Below are 23311 nucleotides of genomic sequence, written 5' to 3'. Positions count from 1 at the left end.
TTCTGGCGGAAAAAACATCACACGTTGCGTGACTCGGAATTTGGCCGAGCGGAGGTCTGCGTCTGGTCACCGACAAAAAATAAAAAATAAACCACGGGTAAACCTAGAACCGCGCTCGGCCCATGGCCGCGCGGTTAATAAAATAAACCACGGGTAAACCTAGAACCGCGCTCGGTCCATGGCCGCGCGGTTAATAACAATAAACCACGGGTAAACCTAGAACCGCGCTCGGCCCATGGCCGCGCGGCTAATAACTCAAAATAAGGTCGATTGGAACATTTGTCGGGGCAAAGCAAGAGCAAAGTACTCGTGTTTTCGCCACGACGGCTAGTTGGGCGAAATGACGTCCTCGACGAGACGAGGACGGCAGAGAGATGAGTCGAGAGTTGTCGTGCGCATGCCCGGTTGATTAAATTTACTTCCGGTAACCGTCCTAGCTCGTCCCGTCCTGGTATCTTAGGGTGCCTATTGACCTGATCAGTACGCCAAACTCAACCGCGGAGATCAAACTCTACGCAAACACTAAGCGCCTTCTTTATGTTACAATACTGCTGGGCGACATTTGAGCCCATCGAGTTGACACCAAGCTCAGGGGGTGGGGGGAGGGTACTCCCTTATATGGGCTATATAGGTACGTGCGGCCCCAAAGGGTATGGTTTTTCAGCTGTTTTGGCAATAAATAGGGTATCGATTTTAGTTGATTTTGGCCATTTTGGTCATAAATAGGGTATGGTTTTTGCACTCTAGCCTTGATATGGGTATGTTTTTAAAAAAAAAACTTTTTTGCCATTATCGAAAAGAAAATAAACAAAAGCCCTTCACAAATTATGTTTACGGTAATTTAACATTGGTCTGAACTAGGGAACTTATCATAACGCAGGTCTGAAACAGGGTTTTGATTTAAGGGTTAGGTCATAAATAGGGTTTCGAATTTTTGGTCAGGTCATAAATAGGGTAGGGAATATCGCAGATTTTGGTCATAAATAGAGTAAGGGTTTTGGAAAGCGGGCCGCACACCCCCACCCGATTTTTCTGGGAGTAACTCCCCCCCCCCCTCCCCGAGACACTAAGGTTATTTCAACCAATTTCATAAAATTGAATTTGGTTACTTGAAATAATAGCGTTGACGTCGTTCAAAACGTAAAAAGGACAGGCTAAAGGGTTTTTAGTTGTAAGATGCCCCCCAAAAAAGGTTCAGGGGATACAATGATAAAAGTTTCAACACTGAAACGAAATAATGGTTTAATTCTTCAAATAAATATCCGAGTAACGACCCAAGTAACGTCACAATGGTTTTATCTAATAATTGATATAAGCAACACAAGACTGGTTCTAAATAACCAAATAACGCAAGATTGGTTTTATCAAATAACAAACCCATATAAGAATGGTTCTATTACAGAACCAATACAAAGATGAATCGTTTTATGAAATAACCAAATGTTGTACGTTGGGTTTTAACAAATAACCAATTGTAGTAAAACATTACTTTTTTGTGACAGGGGACGGTAAGTAATGAATTATCATAGATAAACCAACACTGAGATCAATAGAAAAACTAGGCTCGATTTCCGCCGCTTTCTCGAGTCCGGTCTACGTTCCTCCCGGGAAGAGACGGCTGGACGCGTGAGCGGCAAAGCATGTCTGTGACGTAACTTCATAATGTAATTCTTGCGGCGCTTCAGGTGGCCGGAAATGTCATCTGATGACAATCATAGGCAAGCCAACATGACGCCTACGGCTCGTAAAATTTGTGGCGTTTTCGCCACTTCTTTTAACTTTGGCCCCCCAACCTATTTTGTTTCACATTATTGTTGCGGAAAGGCTTTACATGCTGTGTTCTATAGATGAGTTTTTTGTTTTTTGTTTTTTGTTTTTTGAAAGTAGAGCAGAGCTGTTTGACTATGCTGTAGCAACTGTCATGACAAAGGTCACAAATATGTTGGTGTAAATGGTGTTGACACCATGTTTATGTTTTGCTAGTTCGGTTTGCTTTGGCTCATTTAAAAATTTAATTTTATCTGGCTTCTCCAGAGACTGGTGTTGCTTCTCTTCAAGAAGACTAAGGTACACATCAATTTGACTGAGTGTTTTGTTCCTTGAAATCGATGTTTGCGTTTATCCCTCCCTTTGTTTACTTTGTTCGTTATCTCTTATTCTGGTACCACATGATTCAAATATAGATTCTAACGTATAAGTCTGTTGACCATTTTGCGTGTTGCATATGTTACTACGGTTTAGATCAGGCAAGATTTCATCAGTTGACGGTATTTGGTTAAATATCCCACTAATGCGATCGCACTTCATATCGCACAACTCCTTTGCTACTGCGAGAAAGCTAATTTATGCAGCCTGCTCGATTCAGGCAGGCAGATTTCTTATTGGTTGAAATTAACAATGCCAAGTCCACGAGTCCAGCCGTGAGTTCGGGGGAGGAGCGCGGGCTCTTTTCCCGAACAGCGGCTGGTAATCGAACCTGTAAAAACGACCGAAAATTAAAATTAAGGATAAATTTACAAACGGTGCCCCATAGACAACTGCAGGCAAGCAAATTAAAACTCTGAGCAACGTCTAGTGAGACATAAAGTTTATTGTGTGGAAGACCAAGAGGCGAGTGATGAAAATGAGAACTCTGTGTCTACACTTGCCGTGGAACTTGATATCGATTAGCAAACAAACTTGCTAGAGTAAAAAAAAATCAGCGCGATGTAATGCAATGTATGTACAAATTAATATAACGAATTTCCTCAATTGAATTGGATTTGATAATGTAACTGCAGATTTTTATACCTGACATAAACTTATGGCTACAAACACAAATTACCTCAAACGTCAACTGCCTCTCGTTAACAAGATCTGCTTTGTTTCCTGCAAGTGCTTTGAAAATATTCGGCCTGGAGTCACGCCGAAGTATGTCAAACCATTCCCTTGCATTTCGAAGTGAATCTTGCTGTGTTATGTCATACACAATAATAGCAGCGTCCGTATATCTGCAGTACCCTTTAACAAAATCGCGAAAACTTTCATGGCCAGAAGTGTCCCATATTGAAAATATCACGTCTCTGCCATGATCTTGATAAACTGTCTTAGTACCACAGTCAACTACAAACAGTTAAATTAAAGTGGAAAAGATCAAATAAGTCAATGTCGATTTAACTCTTTTTTTACTACAAATGTTATGAACGTTTAGAAAAAACCTCGAAAGGCAACATAAACTTCACTTTTTCGCATATCCTGATTGGGAGCTGACTTAGCGTTTACTCCTGCCTGACACTTTTAGAGGGCCACTGGTTTGTTAGTATTTTTATACTATTTTAGTGCTACCCTCTTTAAATGACTGACTGACTGACTGACTGACTGACTGACTGACTTACACTAAAAGACTGCGTAGTCAACCGTTTTCTGTGAAAAGCTCGATGTGGCAGGGTATTCTGCAGTTACCCCAGCAAGTGTAACGCTAGCTAAATTAAAGCACACAGGAGCGCATTTTCACTTTCGGTATTTTTACGTATACAGTTCAATCTGACACGACCTGGCCCAATCTGACCCTTGCTGACAATTAATTATTTTTTTTAATTTATACCTGTTTGCTTATTTTCAGAAAGTGCGCATTATATGATAGTTTTGGATCAGCTCATTTCCATCTCTAGGTTTTTTCACGTTAGAGTTGTATTTAGTTTTTTGGGATTTCAGCTTTTACGACCCTTTATCAAATGGGTTTCCCAAAACAGATTCCGTTTGATGGACCTTTAAGTGGGTCTGTAATTAAAGCCAACTTAAAGCTTACATATGTTGTTTTTTGCTTCATTTCACGGATTGAAATGATAAAGAAGAATCGAAAACCAGACAGCGCGAATCCGTTCCGTGTGATCTGTCCAGAGTGATTTGACTTGCTTCTTGGTTTAACCCAAGTAGCGTGACGCAATGATATGCTTCCATGCTGTTAATAAAGTGTCGAGAAAACAGAATACAATCACAAATGCGAAAAATCTTTATACAGCAATCTTACATTAGGCATCCCAAGTATCCTTACACAGGAATTTTCATTAGGATTGGAATGGGAAGAATCTTTACACAGGATTACAGCAAACACCCTCCATATATCCTCGTGTCCACGTGACTCTGGTCACATGGGCATGCGGCAAAAAGGGGAAAAAGTTGAAAGAAAACGAGTAATAAGCTTTGACTCCAAGTTATTTCCTGTAAACAAGTAAGCCATAAGCGAAAATATGGAACAGCTATAAAGTAATCTGATTGGTTGGTTTTGGTTATTGGCCTTGACTAGACAAACTTGGTCATGTAATAATTAAACTTACTCAATTTAAATAATGCTGTTTAGAAGAAAACATGCATCTCACCTTTAGTAGTGGGCAAAGTATCTGGACTGAAACCAACTGGTCCTTTTAAATATCTATTTCCCAAACATGTTTTTTCAACAGCAGGACCACCTGTTCAGGAACAATTTAAAAGCTAAATTCAAAAGTTAAACGACAACGGACGTTACAAATCTTATCACATTTTACTAAACCACTGAAAATTAAGGAAATTACTAAGATTTGTAGAAAACTGCAAAAGAAAGAGAGTTTTTCCTATAGCTACGAAAATGGAGGAACAAAGCGAAAAGCTATGGCAGTTATTGAAAGTGCCCAACAGTTTCACAGTTCAGCGGGCAGGTACCGGGCTACTGTAGTTTACACTGCGTCACAGTTCCCATAAACAAGATTACTCTCCTTAGAGTTGGACACTAGTCCACAACAGGTAACTGCTTCCCCAAAGGCAGTTATCCATAGTGCCCAACAGTTCCACGGTTCACCAGGCAGACTGGTACACAAGTATATATGTTGTAGTTTTAAATGTTTTTTCGTTTTTTTTTTTGGTCAGGATGATTTCAAACTAGTCTAATTTTCATCAAAGGGGTTGGGGGAGTCTGGAGACCAATCACTTATTAGGCCATTAAATATCCAAAAAAGTGAAATGATTGCTTGCATAGCCAAGTGAAGATGAAAGTGGACTACAAAGTCAGAGATTGGGTGAATCTAGGTGAGTACAAAGTAAAAAAGTGGGGGTTAAAATGGGATCCTGGCTGGGTAGGGTACTGGGTGGACTTTCATATAAAAACGATGAGGATCTTGGTACCTCTTAGGGATTCTTTTCAAAGTTTTCAATGAACAGCGTTAACCCTATCCTTTTTATTTTTGGTGTCCCCTTAGGGGTAGGGTAGGGTTAGGGACAGTCAGGGAGGTGGGTGGTGTGCATGTTATTCTTTTTTTTTTTTCAAGAAACCCCCAAACATGAAGAAATGAATAAATGAAATGAATAAAGTTATTTGTAAAATCTAGTCTGAAGTTAAAACAAAATAACTCGGGTTGAAATCATTCTTACCTAAAATACATTATTTTTAAACTACAACATATACATGTACACCCTTGCATCCAGTCCTCCTTGTATCAAGAGGTGTTGTGACGACAAACTATCTTGACTAAGAACAACACTTAACTCCCTGACCACTTAACATGGACCACTCAGCCCCCAACTCACTCACTATCGGCCACCCGATCACCACCCGTGTTACTTTCAAGAATGTAAAACATCTTTTGTTGTGCTTTTTTTTTCCCACTAGCTCAATTTTTAGCTTCCTTTGCTCAATTAGTATATAATAATGATATGATACAACAAAGAGTACAATTGAACCCTAACTCATACAGCCTTAACGGTTTCAGATTAAACTGAATGACTTAATTTGAAAGGTACATTGTGTAATAATTAAAGATCCTACAAACTTGAACAATATAATTACAACAAACACCGTGAGCACTCACCCAATAGTATCACTTTATATTCCCTATATCCCCCTAAAGGACTAATTATCCTGGTGTCCACCATGAGACAGTGCAAGTGTCAGAATTTATCCTCACGATAAAACTGTTGTAGAGCTGCAACTGTTAAGTACTTTCACCTAGAAATACAACGCAAACAGTGGTATTCTCCATTTATCTACTTGTAAAATTCATCGCTAGTTCCAAAGGAATGGATCCAATGAAAAGACACTACTCAGGTCACACAAATGGGCTGCAAACCTAAATACAAATTATGCATTCTATAATTTTTAATACAAAAAAAACCCCTTCTGTATCATTTTGAAAACAGAATTACACCAACTGATTACATATTTTGATTGCTTGCTTTTAAGCTTGAACAACAAAAATTGAATATCCATAAATTTCACAAGTCTTATTCAGTGATCATGTTCGAACTCACCACTGTAAACACCTGTGCAGATTAGCTGCCTAAATTATATTTACCACTAAGTTTAACTGTTGGGAACAGTGTAACTCCAACAACCCCATTATTATGACCACTTTCAGGCTGTAACAATTTAACCCTGCTTATATTTTGGCTGTCATGAACAAAGTTCAGTCATTTCCTTTTATACATGTAACACATATGCCACAGTGGAACCTGTGTTAAGCGGACCCTATATTAAGTGGACTCCCTCAATTAAGTGGACACCAGCTTGAGTCCCTAAATTTTCTTCCAACATTCACTGTAAAATAAACCTATATTCAGCGGACACCTCTGTTAAGCCGACGTAGAAACCAATTTTATTAAGCCATTTTGTTTCACAAAACCTCCAATAAACGGACACTTCAAAGGCTTTTTATTTCTAAAAGCTCAGCTCACTCCCTTAACTTTGTTCAGCGATGTCATTCTAAACGTAAGCAGATTATTCCAGATCGACGCATTGACTGACTGAACATTGTGCTTTAAGCAGTCTTTGATCTTACATTGTGTACTTACAAAAGAGTTAATAGTTAACTACAGTGTATCATTGCACTAATCTATATTAGAACCTGTTTAGAGCGGACACCCTCTACTAAGTGGACACTAGTGAGTGTCCCATGGGTGTCCACTTAATACAGGTTTCACTCTCAGTAGTTATATAGCAAAGCCATGCTATCTGTTACATAATCAGCTCATGTAATTCTATTCATTCTGTCACCTTTTAGGTATAGTCCTAATGTAGAGTGTTTGTTAATTTTATGGTACAAGCAATGTCAAACTCTTTCATCATTCCTATTGGCAATTAATTTATTGAACACTGCCCCAGTTGTTCGAAGGCTGTACAACACTATCCACAAGATAAATCCCTATCCAGTGGATAGCACGGTTTGTTTTGCTGACACTTATCTGCTGGGGAGTGATTTATCCACTGGATATTCATGAACATTATCGAACATTACCCAGGCCAGATGAACTGGAAAAGTTCAGGGTCACTCTAAGCCATACCTCAAGTAACTCTTATTAGCTTCTTTCAAACTCTCCTACCAAACTTTCAAGCACATGCATTGTACGTCAATGACACACACTGAAGTATGTATCAATTTAAAGCTTAACAGGCTGCTGACCTTAATTCTTTACGCCAAAAACACATGCTGGATCTCCGAATTCCCATTACAGCCACTTCTCCCATTAATGGCTGCATAAATAAATCTGAAGTAAAGAGTAAGGGTGAGCTTACAGCCACAAACAAGCAGAAAATCGAGTGGGAACTCTAAGAAGGCATGAAAAGAGACAATGGGACAATTATTATTCCCAACTGAAGGTAATGGAACATGAAGTGAAGTATTTTGTAAGGTCATTTGAGATATTATTTGATACAAATTGAACACCATAATTATAACAACAGCTAAGGAAGGTGCAAGGTCTGGAATTTCAGGTAACGAGTAGTGCACCGTTCATGCCCCACTGTGTCCCTCTCCCCCCCCCCACCCCCCCCCCAACCTACATGTTGGTTACCATCAACAATTTCCATCTTTTTTTAGTACGGCATGGGTCAAGAGGGAGAAGATAAATTAATTAACACAATCAATTTCAGTCTTTCATGAAATATTTCCCTCATTTTTTTTGGAAACGGTTCGATGTCAAAAATTAAAACTGAAGACTCAGTAACATGTCTGACAGTGTGCATGATAACGTGTATGTATGCCATTAGGTATGGAAATCTGAATTTGACACATAATATAAAAACTAATTATATAAATAGCTCATTAACATTTCCCGAAGGTGTCCACTTTATATAAAGGTTTAACTGTACTCAGTTGCCAAAAACTGAGGAGATATTGAAAATCACAAACTTGATGAGCCGCGTGAATTTTCCAATTATGATTCAAGCCGTGATGAAAAGTTTTGGACAATCAACAGACAAGAGAACTAAGGAGAATATTTCGAACAACGTGTTTCACTATTATTTATACAGTATTGTAAATAAATACTTCAAAGATGAATACAGACACGGTACAATGATAGGAACAGAATAGTCGATAAATAGAAAAAAAAAAAAAACATTACACAAGACTGGCAGTTCAGCAGTCACTTAAATATCGCCTTTGAAATGGAAGAAAAAAAAAGAAAATATTATAACACGGGTGTTCATATTTGGTAACCCATCCAAACAGGAATCCCACCAAACAGGGCTTAACTTTGTTGAGCGGAACTTTGTTGAGCAAACAACATGCAGTGCTGTCCTTGTGGTATTATGACTCTATGTTGAAAACCTTTTGTTTATTTCAAAGATCTCTCAAAAGGTAACAAAGAAAGAAAAAAATCACTTACATTGCCTGCGAAAATAAAGAACGAAAAAAAAAAGAATGAAAATGAGAATCCAATTATGCTTGCTTTGCTGATAAGACAAGAAGCCATACTTTCTTTATAATTGTCTCCAACAAGGATCACGAATAAATTCATGAATGTGTTCAACAGTGTTACATCCCCTTCTGTATTCTCTTACCGTTGCATTTTGTCAGTGGGCTTTAACTTTAACTTATCCCACTGATTAAAACCTCAAGTCAGAGGCATCAAAATTCTCATTGTTTACGGGCGATCCATTTTCCAAGTAGAGTGGCTCATAGCTACTTTGATTGAGATTCAGAAAGGCTCTTAGGTCTTAGTTTTTGAGATTCGGAGGGGGCCTTTGGCCTTAGTTTTTGAGATTCAGAAGGGTTCTTAGGTCTCAGTTTTTAAGATTCAGAGGGGGTCTAACAGGTGTTAGGTTTTGAGATTCCGGGGGGGGTCTTACATCTAAGGTCTTAGATCTTAGGCATTAGGTTTTGAGACACCAGGACAAAAAGTTTGTAACCAAACCCCATCCCCACCCCCCCCCCCCCCCCACGCCAGACAAATTATTTTGTCCTTGCTAGACAAATCATCTACAGGTTATGTGCTGACAGGTTTGTTTGTTAAGCTGTGAAACAAAAAGTTTTGTTCTCAGTGTGGATCAACTCTAATTAAGTTTTTCAGTTTTACCTTCATGTGTTTTTAAAGTAAACAACACATAATACAAGGTAGTTCTAACACTTGAGTAACTTAAGCTTATGTAAATACCAGCACCCAGGGTGATCATGACTGTGCAGGGAAAATAACAAAATTCATCTGCAGCGAGCAGATCTGTGCTACACGAGCTCATCTTACTTTAATAGCTTTTGTTTGATGTTGCTCATTATCTCTCTGGCCTTCAAATAACAGCCTCAACATCTAACTTTATTAAGATTCTGGAATGCAATTTGCTGCTTATGCTATTTATTAACAAGCGTGCGTTATAAATACAAGCTGAGTTAACAAGTATAAATACTTTTAAGACTTCAAGCAATTCTTACCTTGGGAAAGAACGTTGCAGGATATTGACTATCACCATTTATGGCCGAGTTTTGGAAAGAATGGTCCTAGACTACCAAACATTGGTCAGACAAACACGTCACATCGCCTTCGTAGAGCCTTCGCAGCATTTGCTGTGCATGAATGAACAGCATTTCCGCAATCTCTCACTCGCCCCACCAGCACCCACTCCCTCGATTTTTTGCTCTCGCCCCAATTTTCGCGCGACCAGAAGGCTTAAAACGCAAAACGCCTTCAAATGACTGGCGCGAGTCGAAAGCAAAACCGTATTTTTATCTCACCTCGCTATTAGTTGATTTCTTATTAACTGGCCCTGGCTAAATGTTTAACTTCTTCGATTTTTGTATAATTTCTTGAATCTGCGTTTCGTCTCGTCTGTGTATCAAAGCGTTCGAACTTTCAAATAAAAAGGACGGGGTTGCTTATCGTATCTTTTAGGGGTTAAAAAAGCGGTTTTGGTACCTCAATCTTAAGGTGTTCAGCCTCAAAAGGTCCACAGCAGGAGCTTTTGCCGTATCTTTTGGTGTATTAATTCGAAAATCATATAACAAGAGATAATATGTTGTTTTAGAATTGGTACCTCTTAAGTATTCTTATCAAAATTTCAGAAGATCACCCCCACCCTCTTTATATGGGAGTCCCCCCCCCCCCCCCCCCCCGAGGCTTGGATTTCCTTAAGTATAGCCAGGTCTAGAGACAGATTTACAATGATAATTGTTTTGACCAAAAACGCAGCAAAATTATCCTAAGTGTCCATTTAATTGTTGATTTAAATAAATACAGAGGAACCTCCGGTTGCGACTGCCTCTCATAAGCGACCACCTCTCCTCAGTGACCAGCTTTCCAAAATACCAAACATTTCCCAGTCAAATCACTATTTTTGGAACCTCTTGTAAGCGACCACCTCTCGTAAGCGACCGCGACCACTTTTGGAGCTAAAAGTCTGAAATTTTCTTTCGTTTTTGACCTTCCGTAAGCGACTACTTGACAGATAATAGAGCAAAAATTGGATAATAAGGTGTTGTAACATTATTACATTACTGGGAAGTACCTGATTTTTCCTTGAAATTGATTTTTCACATGAATAAAACATTGAAAAATTTAAAGAAAAAAATGCACCTTCACTGTACCCTATCAGTCTTAAAAGAGACAACCTAAATGTCTTACCATATGCTAATGAGGTAACATTTTGACCTAATATGGTCAAAAAAGAAACAATTTTCAAAAGAAGATGGAAGAGGATTATAGTAATAGTGATGCATGAAAAGTGCATTGTGAAGGACAACAAGATCAGTTAATTTAACAATCTCTAATTCCTTAAAAAGAGGCTCAGAGTGTTCATCTGGTTTCAAGAAAGTTATAATATGTATAGCCCTCTTTTGAAGAATTACTAGAGGTTTAAGAGTAGAATTATAAGTATTGCCCCAAGTTGATAAATCACAGGTGAGGAAGGGGTAAATAAGTGAATAATATAATTGATGTAATAATTTATTCCTGTTTACATAATATCTAATTTTAGATAATACTCCAATACCTCTTGAAACTTTCTTGCTCAATTCGTGTAAGTATGGGTTCCAGTTCAAATTGGAATCAAAAATAGGAGATCTGAATCACTGACAGGCATTTCTTCAATATGGTTTACATGAACTGTTCCTTCCTCTCCAGGTTCATTAAGTGCAATTTCAGTTTTCAACATCATTACAAGCAAGTGAAGAGTTACTTGTATTCTGAAGTTCTAATGGTGTATTGTGTTTCTCATCTGAATCACTGACAGGCATTTCTTCAGTATTGTTTACAAGAACTGTTCCTTCCTCTCCAGGTTCATTAAGTGCAATTTCAGTTTTCATCATTACAAGCAAGTGAAGAGTTACTTGTATTCTGAAGTTCTAATGGTGTATTGTGTTTCTCATCTGAATCACTGACAGGCATTTCTTCAGTATAGTTTACATGAACTGTTCCATCCTCTGCAGGTTCATCAAAACTGCAATTAGGCATGTCTTGTTGGTTTATCTCTACTCCAACTTTGCCATTGTCCAAAGATAAAATAATCACTCTTCTAAATGCATTTTCATATGCATGTCTGTAGGCCAGTTTCTTGGCATATCCAAGCAATTCAAGTCTTTTAGTGGGGTCTTTTTCTGTGAACCATAAAATTTACAAGGAGTTTGAAAGTTGAAAAGTCACATAATCTTTATTTCCTGACAAAGTTTTCAAAAGAAATCTACTAGCCTTGGGCTATTGGACACGAATTTCTTTCTCACAATTGCTCTATTGACAGATTATGATACCATTGCTTAAGGATGTTCGCATGAACATTTTCCAGTAAATAGATTTTTTTAATATTCTTACTGCAGTCAGATAATGAGTCACCTGTATCAGAAATGTAAAAAAACATTGGGGGTCAGCAACTTAATTTCAGAGTCAAAGCACGTGACAAATTGACGTGTACACATAATTCAGCATGGTTTACAGATGGTCTACATGGTCTTAAATATCAAAGGTGAGTCAACGGAGGCAAATGATATTAGTCATATTTTGTAAAAGTGGGTCTGTTGCATAAATGATTCCAAATGTTGCCAACATAACTTAATCCTTCAAGAGGTATTTGAAACCACCACACAGATAAATAAAGAACTAAAAAGAACAGAATTCGATGGTGCATTTTGCAAAAAATTCAAACTTTTAATTGATAGATTTTCTTTCTTTTTTTGCTAAGCAGAGAAAATCAGTAGAGGAAGTGATCTATCAAAAGAAAAATAGGGGTCACTGAACGTGCAAGATCACTAAATCCATAGCGATGGCCATCTCCCCTGTTATTGTTCATTTTATTACTTAACACACACTTGATGATGTAGAGCGTGAATTTTCCTATGCAGTAAGGATGCACAGAAACAATTCATGTGAACATCCTCAAGCCACTGTTTGAATTTAAAATATCAGTGTTGACACTTTGACAGCCCATCAATCTGTACTAACCTTGCTCTATCATGTTTTGATCTCCACCATGCCCAGTGCCATTTGAAAGGTGGATAACACTATCCACCAGATGAATCACTATCCAGTGGATAGCGTGGTTTGTTTTGTTAACACTTACCTACTGGATAGCGATTTTAATACCTAGTGGATAGTGCTATCCACCTTTCAAACAACCCCGGCCTGGCCTAAAAATTATGCAACAGTTGATAAAGAACATTATTACCATGAGAACTCTGCCACAAGGGAAAACTAAAACTGACCTTTAAAAATTGGCCTCCTAAAAGTCTCTTTCCACTTATTCTCTCTTTTGCCTTTTTTGCTGCCCTTGCTGAATAAAACTTGACAAAGGCATATAGAGAACTGTAGTTCAGGTCAGAACTATTCACAGTGGACTCTTCAGGAGCTGATGGCAAAAATGATAATTTTCATGTTATTAGATAATCACTCAGTTAATTAATAATCACTTTTTGACTTTACTTTAGTTTATTACATGCAGCCTTGATTAGGTTCCTTCTCATGCATGGTGGGGAAGTAATCAGATTAAAAATGGATCATCCCAAGTTGGCTTGTTAGGACAGTTTAAACCAATTTTACATGTTGATTGTTTACAGTGGTCAGTGCACTTAGCTACACCTACAACCCTGCAAAAAACTGTCGAGATAGTATTGTCAATAATTGCATGTGATACTATGATGTAATCAAACCACACTGTAGCCCCCCCACTCCCCACTACCTTCATTCAATGTTGTTTTGGTCTGAAAACCAAAGGATAAAGTTCTTGTGTTATCCCCGTCCCCACCAAAACCACATGATTACAAACATTACAAGTCAGGGGAGGGGTATAAGCTCCATTTATTTAATGATATTTTGGAGTCTACTCAGTACAAATGGAAAAATGATAATATTTTTTTCAATATAGTTTTTGTCACAGCTAGTTTAGACCAGGGTTGTAGCTGATTCAGCTAAGGCAAAACACTTAAACTGACAGACTGGTAATGAATTCTAGCAGATGCACATCACCTACACCAGGTGATAGGCTTCTGGTTCTAGCAACAATGTTATACTTATTATTCTTTAATGGGTTTATCATTTCCATTACTTAGCAGTTGCTGATAGAGTGAAAACCTCAAAATTGTCTGACATTGAAAGTGGCTCTGAAATGCCTCCTTTAAGTTTCAAGTACTTATGCTGAGCAAGTTGCAGTCAAAATCATGTAATCACCTAAGAAAATTAATAGGCTTACTGTATAGGGCCACTCCATCTACACATTTTACACATAAGAAACTGACGTCAATTTGTTAAAGTATCCAAGTCTTCAGTGTTCACAGTTCTGACGTTAAAAAGAGTTTCTATAATCAGAAAGTTAGAACAAGAAAAATAAGTTACCTTCTGAACTATCCGATGAATCGATCACTTGTACTTCATACACCAATCCAAACTGGGAAAATATTTCAAGCAGTTTCACCTGAATCATTGAAAACGACAATTCTTATTGTTCAGTTGTACATCATTTTTGTCCATATTATATGGCAAAACATCTTATTATACACAAAGAAATCCTTACTTGTACTTCTTTCTCTAGCCGTCTTGAAATGTTGGTGACATACAAATTAACTTCATTCTTATGAGGACGGAAAAACTCGATTACGTCAACTGATGAGTCCGCCATGTTTGTTTTGAACTTCCCGCGCGCTCCCGCGTATCGTCCGATTACTCAGCGGTATTTTAGTAGAAAAATTGACCCGTGGTGTATCAATCATATAGTGGTTTTCTGTGTACCTTAGACTTGCATTGCATTGGGCATCCCTACTGTGTACGATTTTCGCGTCATTAGCGCCTCAAACTCCCTCAAACTAAGCTCGATAACGAAATAAGTGCCCCTTTTCTCTTAAACGAGCACGGTGACCCCCACTTTTTATTTAATAATTTCACTATCCTCAATAACTGAGAAAAAAATTAGCAGAAATCTGTGGCTACTTTTTTGGCAAATGAAATAAATACTATTAAAGATTGCCAGGATGAGACATAATTTAAAATTAAAATAAAAACGTTCGCAGGCTAAAAAGTTTCAAAAAGAACATGAGCTTTCGGCTGTCGATCTACAGCCCGCCACGGATAAAAATGGAATGCAAAAGGATAAAATGTATGCAAAAACAGGCGAGATAAAAATAAGAAGAAGAACAATAGCAAAGTAAAAATGTGTAAATTAGGTGATTATTGTTTCAAAAGAATACTATCCTTTTTACTTTGCTTTTGTTCTTCTTATTATTTTTATCTCGCCCTTTTTGCATATACTTTATCCTTTTGCATTCCATTTTTATCCATCGAAGGCTGTAGATCGACAGCCGAAAGCTAATGTTGTTTTTGAAACTTTTTAGCCAGTGAACGTTTTCATTGTAATTTTTAATCATGAAATAAATACTACAGAGGGAGACAAAACGGGCCCAACAGCGCATGTCCAAATTATGGAGGGCTATGTGTACCTTTCACTACTGTATACAGAGTTGCTCATAGTCAATTGTTCCATGAGTGTATACGTATTAAACACAATATAAGGCCCTATGTCAGGTAAATCCCTAAGGAGACCAAATACATCATGGCGGAGAACTCTCGAAATTGAGATGAGACGGGCCTTACATGACCAGAAATGTGGAAGGCGGCAAAAGATCGAAAAATGCAACTTCGTTTTCAGGGCCCTCTCTCTTCCTCGAGAAAACCCAAGGGACGAAGAGAGAGAACCGTGGGAACAAGGTTAGGAAGGTTGCGAGCTTATGCCTCACAAAGGGTTAAGAGGACGAGTGAGTGATTACCCTGTATAGCATTTATAACTGAGGGCTATAACTGAACCAGACAAGAGTTACTCAGCCACCCATAGACTGCGAGGCTCTTAGTGGGAAAGAAAGTAGGAAAGGAAAAAAGGAAGAAGAGCCTGCCCGCATCACTTAGAGCCCAAGAAACCCCGCTGATGCGAAGCTGAGCAAGTTGTCAGAAATCAGTCAATCAGCGCTGGAACACCAAATATATATGGATTGACACATTCGTTGTCCACGCGATCTGTGTCGCGCTAGAGGATATTGGGGTAGGGAATGGCGATGGCTAATGCAAAATAAAATTTGAAAAGGAAGAAAGCATATGCCAGAAAAATTCAAACGACTATTGCAAGTGTTTTAAAGCGTCACTGAAAATCTTGTCCACAGAAAATGTGTTTCGTGCGGCAAGAAGGGGTTTCGGTATATTATTATTATTATTATTATTATTATTATTATTATTGTTGTTGTTGTTCCCTCAAATGTAGATGCAAACGGTTTTCAAAGGATCCTTGCTAGCAAGTCTTTCAAGAAGTCTGGCTCTAATTTGTGCGACGCTCTTGCAACTCTGACCCGCCGGTTGTGCACAGAATACATTGATCACGCGACTATTGAGCCGATTCTAGTAAGTCGTCTTATCCCACTGGATAAAGGTAACGGTGAAGTCAGACCAATAGGAGTGGGCGAAGTAATTAGAAGAATTATTGGAAAGTGCGTGACAAAGGTGACGAAACAAGACATATTAAAGTCGAGTGGCTCGCTTCCGGTTTGCGCTGGACACAAATCCGGCAGTGAGGCAGCAGTGCACGCAATGAACAGTTTATTCCAGCACAATGAAACCGATGCTGTACTGCTAGTGGATGCGTCAAACGCCTTCAATACACTAAACCGTGCCGCCGCCCTTCATAACATTAGGGCTCTTTGTCCAGCGTTAGCTATATTTGCAATCAATACCTACCGAGCACCAGCACGACTATTTGTAACGGGGGGTAGAGAGCTAATTTCCGCGGAGGGTACTACGCAAGGCGATCCCTTAGCAATGTGCATGTATGCTCTTAGTCTACAGCCGCTCATCTCTCGTCTACAGACGGTGAGTGAAGCCAAACAATGCTGGTTTGCAGATGATGCGACAGGGTGTGGATCACTACAGAACATCAGGATGTGGTGGGATGAGCTGACGATGGCCGGACCGGACTTAGGATATTACCCTAATGCTGGAAAATGCTGGCTTGTTACGAAGCCTGATAAGGAGGAGACCACTAGGAACATCTTTGAAGCAACAGCAATCAACATCACCACAGAAGGACGGAAGCATCTGGGTGCGGCGCTGGGCTCCAGGTCTTATCTTGAGCAGTACGTTAACGGTAAAGTCGAAGAATGGGTGGGGCAGGTGACAAAATTGGCCGAGTTTGCTTTGTCGCAGCCCCAGGCTTGCTACGCAGCATTCACTTTTGGATTAAAACACCCCTGGACGTACTTTATGAGATCTCTGTCTGCTATAGAAGATCTACTCGCTCCTTTGGAGCGCGCAATAGCTGATGCCCTAATACTGTCCATTACAGGTCACAATTGTACAGAAGCTGAACGTGAGCTATTGGCGCTGCCAGTGAGAATGGGAGGTATGGGCCTAATAAATCCGAGCCAAACAGCAGCTTTAGATTATGCAGCATCAGCCAACATCTCTGGTCCACTAGCCCATCAAATAAAATCACAGTCGCATAAGCCACCAGACGAAAGTGAAGTACACGCTGTGCAACGGGAGATGAGCCAAGTGAAGTATCAGTATCTGAAGGAAAAACTTGATGAGGTGAAGGGCTCGATTTCTGGAAAAACTTTGAGAGCTGTCGACCTTGCCACTCAGAAAGGTGCTTCTAGTTGGCTTACTGTTTTGCCAATTAGAGATATGAATTTTAATTTAAACAAGAGTGAGTTCCGAGACGCTGTGAAACTCAGGTACGATTGGGAAGTTCCTGATACTCCCTCTGTTTGTATTTGCGGGGACATATTCAATGTGGATCACGCTATGATATGCAAAAGAGGCGGATTTATCATCCAACGCCATAATGAACTAAGGGATTTGGAGGCGGAACTGCTTAGCATGGTATGCAATGGTGTCGAAACCGAACCAGTTTTGCGAGACATCACAGGAGAAGAGTTGAATAGGGGAGCCAACACCGCCCCTGATGCGCGGCTGGATATAGTTGCTAGGGGATTCTGGGAGAGGCAGAGGTCGGCTTTTTTTGATGTCAGAGTATGCCATCCGAATGCAGACTCCTATAGAGATTTGGATCCAGACCAGATATTCAGGCAGCACGAAACAGAGAAGAAGCGCCAGTATGCCAGCCGTGTGTTAGAAGTAGAGCAAGCTACTTTCACGCCATTAGTTTTTAGCACGACGGGGGGAATGGCAGTGGAATGTAATCGATACCATAGTAGACTTGCTGAGTTAGTTGCTACAAAGAAGGGCGAAAGTTATGCGACTACCATGTCATGGATCAGGGCAAGAGTATCTTTTGCGCTGCTGAGATCAACATTACTTTGTTTAACAGGCTCGCGAGCTCCTAGGAGAGTCCACTTAGAACTGTCGGACATTGATTTAGATATCGAAAAAGGACATGCAAATATTCGTTAAGGCAATTGAGAATGCTATTTCTGGGGATCTCTAGCCGAAGCCACGAACACTGAGCCAGGAAGTGGACCTGCATATAGCTACAGTGTATTTTTAAAGTAGAGTTTTGCCATTTAAATGTGTAGAGTATTTTTTACTATTCTTATTTAAATTTTTTCGACAAATGATAATAGACAAATTTATAAGGGTTGTAAAGAATGAGTGTAATTTGTAATTCGTTTGTAAGTTGGTATTTCCCTGACATATATATTGTCCTAAGAATTTTTACAGTTGTAATTTTTTTTTATAAACCACTAATAAACATTATTATTATTATTACTATTGTTGTTGTTGTTGTTGTCGTTGTTATTATTATTATTATTATTATTATTATTATTATCTAAGTTTAAAACAAGGGAATCAATGAAAAAATATCTTATCTATCACAAAGGGTCCAGCATAAACCGTGAGCAGGTAGTGAAAAGACAGAATACCGTAAATCACAACTGCCGCCACATTTTGGCTGAGCAAAATAGAATTGTCTTTCAGGATATTCAGCGATCATTGCTTGAACACTCCACCACCCCCACCCCCTCTCCCTCGCCACTAAACGCCTGTAACGCAGGCTATCATGATTACGTTCAGACAGGAGCACAGTCATAATTCACTGGTCTAATCAGCCCATTCTATGACCCTGTCTTGAATGTCACCTTAGCCATGGGAAAGCCTATTGGAATAGGGGCGCTTAATTAAAAAAACCGCATTCATCTATGGAGCGCGTATTGGAAGAAGGGTGCTAAATCAAATCATTACGTTAGCCTTATTAGATCGAGCACGCTTACGTTTATATCTTTTTATTCTTTACAAGTTTGTCAACTTTGCGAATTAGTCGCTGTCCAATCATCTCACAGTAAAGATTCTTTCATGAAACCAACAGCCCTCTGGCCGCGTTTAGTTTTGGGCCCAGGCTTCGCCTCGCCTTGTTTCGTCAGGGCTAGATACCAGTCAGGATTGAGCATGGATTGATACGAAGTGCACTCGGTCCCACAAATCTCTTTGAAGACACATTCTGGCCGAGATGAGGAGGTCTGTGGAATTTTAAAAAAAATGACCAAAAGAAAGTTAATGTAATAGGATTGAGTCGGAGCAAGATCAAGACTCAACGAGTATAAAGAAAAACAAAACTAGTATCTTCGAACCCCACCCTTATCAGTGATATTGTTTTTGAGTCTCTACCCGGTTATTCCAAACACTATTGTCCTCTAGACAATTCAATTCAAAACCAGACAGTTCTTACTTACTGTGGTATATAACTCTCCGTTTGCACCCATCGCAATGTACTTTCCTGCCGCTTCTCCTTTTATCATGACCACACCGACCTCGACGAACTCCATTACAAGAAAAACTATTGACAAAGAAACACAAGAAATAGCAGCTGCGGCTGGGCCACAACTGTCAGTGTTTCACTGATTCCTGTTTGTGTATTATGGAGCAACTGGGACCTGTTGCCTAGGTACAGTGTTAGGTGGGTTCTGAATGGGATACTAGTGCTGCAGGTTTCTTTTAACAAAGTTACGACAACGACCACTACGCAACATGGCGGCCATACTCTTGCTAATAGGTCGACCGAAACATGCAGCCTTGGTTTACAGCGTACATCTTTGATATTGGGCATTCAGGTTATGGTCAATTGACGCCTATAAAAACAAGTACTGGTTTTCGATTGGATCGCAGGCTCAAGCTAAGTTAACGTCTTAAAACAGTTGGGCATTGATCTATGGCGGGAAAGTGAAAAACTTAAATTAATCATCGTAGTCAGTAACATAATGTTTGTCTAGCTCGTTTTCTGATTTTCTGATGCCTTCGCGCAAAGAATCGATACACTTTAATATTGTAACTGTATAACAAAGATACTAAAGAACACGATTGCAGTGTAGACAATTGCACACAGGGAACCAAATATTATAACAGGACTAACCAATTTACTTAAGATCGCCTTCCAAGTATTCCATTTTAAAAGAACAGCGCAATGTACGGCGAATGACAAAGAGTGAAAATCATCAACAACGAATTACGATTTTGATGTTCCACCAAATTATTTAAATTAACATTGAAAGCGGAAAACTGGCTGACAATCAATTGGTCAAAAAATTAAGTTCATCACTGTCATTGAGTTTTTCTTTTTCGTGTCTGGCTTCACGTAGACAATGCTATATTTTCAATAACCGTCAGAACTCCTTTTCTTCTAGTTTCAAGACGTAGTACCTGACCTCAGTGAAGTTCACATCAAAAATACATTTTTTTCATTGACACTGGGCCTTTTCGAATGCAAATCTCGATTTCTCGAAACTGAAAACTGCTTAAAGCCTTGTAGATTTAAAGAAGTTATACTCCTAACTGACTATTACGCATTTCCTTTAATGTAATTTTAGAGAACATCGCTCTATATGAAGGCGACATCCCTTCCTCGCTTGATGATTTTCTTTAATCTCCTCACCTGTCCACTTGACAATGTATCAACATCGTAAAGAGAAATTAGAAAATGATCGCTCTCGGAAATAAACGGCTAAAAAATGCTAAGAAAAGGTTTCACTTCAGTTGTGGCTGGGTTACAATTCCTAGGCTCGAATGTAACACGCAGGCATTCTGTAAGTTATACGTAACATTACAATTAGCGAAATACATTTCTCTACTCACTGTGAATATCATTTTCGTCCCGGCTTCCCTGTACGCCGTTCTCGTTTACTCTGAGGTACAAGCCATGACTGCATTTTAAATGCTTCGGTGACGACGTGTAGGGAGTGAAATGAACCATGTCGTTTGTTGTTGTTGTAAGCGGATTTGCGATACACTGAAGATATTTTGAGTGTACTAGTCTAACTTAATTGCACACCTCGATTAATCGTGATTGACGCCTACCAAGTTAAAAGAATTTCGTTTCACCCACCCTTTGCATTTTCTTTTTGTTTGGAACGGCACGTGATTTTATCTTCTACATCGTCTCTTTTGGCCAGCGGTAGCTTATTGAAGAACAATCTCGCATCCTTGTTGATACCAAACTTACACTGAAGTGCTTAGCATTTGAGACGCCGTCTTAGACCTCGACAGTGAGAATTCCCTGGTGCCGAGACGGGATATGCCTTTTGCCTCTGTTTCAAAATGAGCTGCTCTTTGCCTCTGTTTCAAAATGAGGCTCGGCGCAAAAACTATGGCTATAGTCTATGAGCCCTCGACAACAACTCTTTATATGACAACAGGGCACGATCGCACACACGACATTTTGAAAGGGAAATTTTTCCTTAAACGATACCTAAGAAAAAAAATTTCCTGACCGCTCATGAAGTATGATTATGAGCGAAAGTCAACTGGCTGGGCCTCGTCGACAAGGAGCTCATAGAAAACCTAGGGACATTGTCCAATTATTAACGCTTACTGATGGCCTTTGTGTATCATCAAATATTTTCTTATATGTAAGTTATCGGTGGAGGTGGCTACCTTGAGACGTGGGTATTTCCTTTTAGTGTCTCGTTTTACAAACGCAGCCCTATTTTTGAATAAAAGTCGAAGTTTCCTTCCTTTAAGTTTAAGACGACAATTACATGTAAAGGACTTGTCATTGTAATTTCATATTGGGCTTCTTCTACATGCTATGAAAGCCTCGTTTTTGAAAGTGAAAAATGCGTGAGTAATGGGAAAAGGAAGTATATGTTAAATGAGATGATAGGAAAGTAAAAAAATCTACTGTAAATATGAATTTTACAACAACAAAAAATACAAGAACCTTTTCAGCAAATAAGTAAAATCAGGCAGGGTTTGCAAAGTTTCAAATACCGTTGCAAATAACTAAATATATTCTTTACCCCGTTCTCAATAATTGGAAGGTGGAAGTCATTGTTGGAAAGGAAAAACGTTCAGTCTCGTTTCAAAAACGAGGCCAAATTTGTCTCAAAATAAACATGGCACACCTTAATATGGCCCATTATTGACTTAGCGCGATAATGGGTTTTATGCTGAGGCGGGGCCTTATCTTATCTTACGGTACAAGCTGCAGAGGTAGATAGCCGTTAATGGGCTAGACACCACACGCAGAGCAAGCTTTAAATTCGTGTGCTCTGCTAACCCTCTCCCCTTTTTCTGCCAGCGCCGATCGCGATAGCTGTTTAGCCTTAGAAGCGTACTTTACTTTCTTTCGTCGGAATCAGGCAAGTGTACCTTTATAGCCCTTACCTTTACTCTAATTAGTCTGTCCTTCTCCATTTTGGCTATTGTTAACCTTCGTTTCAAGTTGCTGTTAGTGCCCTCTCCTTTTATACATCTATGGCTAAACATCGCGTGTTAATAATAGGGCACTCCTTCGTTCACCGACTTGCGGCGTTTGTGCAGAAGAAGCGGCACTTGCATGCGTATATCACTCTTAGTGATATTGTGGATATTCATTTTCATGGCGTTGGGGGCCGCACAATTGAGAAATTTCGTAAGTTTGACTTTACAGTCGTGCGCCAAATTGCTCCCAAGATCATTATTTTGGAGCTTGGCTCCAATGATCTCGTTAAGGTCGCGCCTGAGACTGTTGGCTCCGAGCTAGAAAAATTAGTTCGAGATTTGCACGATGTATATTCAGTCGAATTTGTTGTAGTAGGGCAGGTACTGCGGCGACGTACGCGGGACTCAGAGGAGTACAATTGTAAAGTGGGCAAGCTTCACCAATATCTTAAGGTAGTGCTCGAGCAGTTGCCTTTTTGTTATTACTGGCGGCACAGAGGTTTCTGGAACTGCAAGCGAGACCTTTATTTACCCGATGGGGTCCATCTAAACAATTTAGGCTACTACAAATTTGTGCGTAGTATTCGAGGGGCTGTTTTGAAGGCTGTAAAGTTAGTGGGTGTGTCCGCCGATTAATTGCCGTTGTCCAAGGCCACGTAGCCATCGTGATCTTTTAAAGGCGGTATTACAAAATATTTAATACATGCATCATGTATACCGATTTCGCAGGCTATATTGGAATTTGTAATTACTTGCACTTGACATTTATGGCGTAATTAGTGTGTTATCACCTGGCGGCTATTGTTACACCACATTAGTGTGCCCAACACACTCAGGCCATTATAGGACAATAGTCCTCTTGAAATGTCTCGGATTGTTTTACAGTATTGCACTTGACATTATGGCGTAATTAGTGTGTTATCACCTGGCGGCTATTGTTTAACTACATTAGTGTGCCCAACACACTCAGGCCATTATAGGACAA

The 23311-nt window shown here is 39.4% G+C and overlaps 4 protein-coding genes and 1 pseudogene across 7 annotated transcripts in view; 1 reads left to right on the top strand and 4 right to left on the bottom strand.

Moving 5' to 3' along the window:
- The window catches only part of LOC145495879 (uncharacterized), a 31119-nt gene extending 28214 nt beyond the window's left edge, over positions 1-2905 (bottom strand). For all 3 annotated transcript variants that reach the window (XM_081475472.1, XM_081475470.1, XM_081475473.1), the window contains exon 1: positions 2825-2905. The gene's annotated coding sequence lies outside the window, so the exon portion shown is untranslated. The remainder of the gene's footprint in view (positions 1-2824) is intronic.
- On the bottom strand, positions 2602-4452 carry LOC145495666 (ras-related protein Rab-5A-like; annotated as a pseudogene). Its single transcript, XR_014050457.1, has 2 exons — positions 4359-4452; positions 2602-3102 (listed from the first exon to the last, which is right to left on the bottom strand). The product of XR_014050457.1 is annotated as a ras-related protein Rab-5A-like (transcript).
- A 6147-nt stretch (positions 4453-10599) lies between these two features.
- Positions 10600-14317, bottom strand: LOC145495665 (RAD52 motif-containing protein 1-like). Its single transcript, XM_081475290.1, has 5 exons — positions 14213-14317; positions 14035-14113; positions 12835-13051; positions 12649-12707; positions 10600-11810 (listed from the first exon to the last, which is right to left on the bottom strand). Exons 1-5 carry the CDS (start codon positions 14315-14317, stop codon positions 11509-11511), a joined length of 762 nt encoding a protein of 253 aa, XP_081331416.1. The 3' UTR covers positions 10600-11508.
- Positions 14318-16174: 1857 nt separating this feature from the next.
- LOC145495900 (uncharacterized) lies at positions 16175-18306 on the top strand. The gene has a single exon (XM_081475498.1). The coding sequence runs from the start codon at positions 16267-16269 to the stop codon at positions 18085-18087; it is 1821 nt and encodes a 606-aa protein (XP_081331624.1). The 5' UTR covers positions 16175-16266; the 3' UTR covers positions 18088-18306.
- A 144-nt stretch (positions 18307-18450) lies between these two features.
- On the bottom strand, positions 18451-21314 carry LOC145495934 (fibroblast growth factor 2-like). The gene is made up of 3 exons (XM_081475535.1): positions 20761-21314; positions 19365-19468; positions 18451-19151 (listed from the first exon to the last, which is right to left on the bottom strand). Exons 1-3 carry the CDS (start codon positions 20876-20878, stop codon positions 18969-18971), a joined length of 405 nt encoding a protein of 134 aa, XP_081331661.1. The 5' UTR covers positions 20879-21314; the 3' UTR covers positions 18451-18968.
- Between the last annotated feature and the right edge of the window lie 1997 nt (positions 21315-23311).

This window comes from Orbicella franksi, chromosome 8 (genome assembly GCF_964199315.1).
Source record: "Orbicella franksi chromosome 8, jaOrbFran1.1, whole genome shotgun sequence".
In the NCBI taxonomy this organism is placed as follows: Eukaryota; Metazoa; Cnidaria; class Anthozoa; order Scleractinia; family Merulinidae; genus Orbicella; species Orbicella franksi.
Note: the sequence above shows the minus strand (reverse complement) of the source record. Positions and strands in the feature narration are given on the sequence as shown.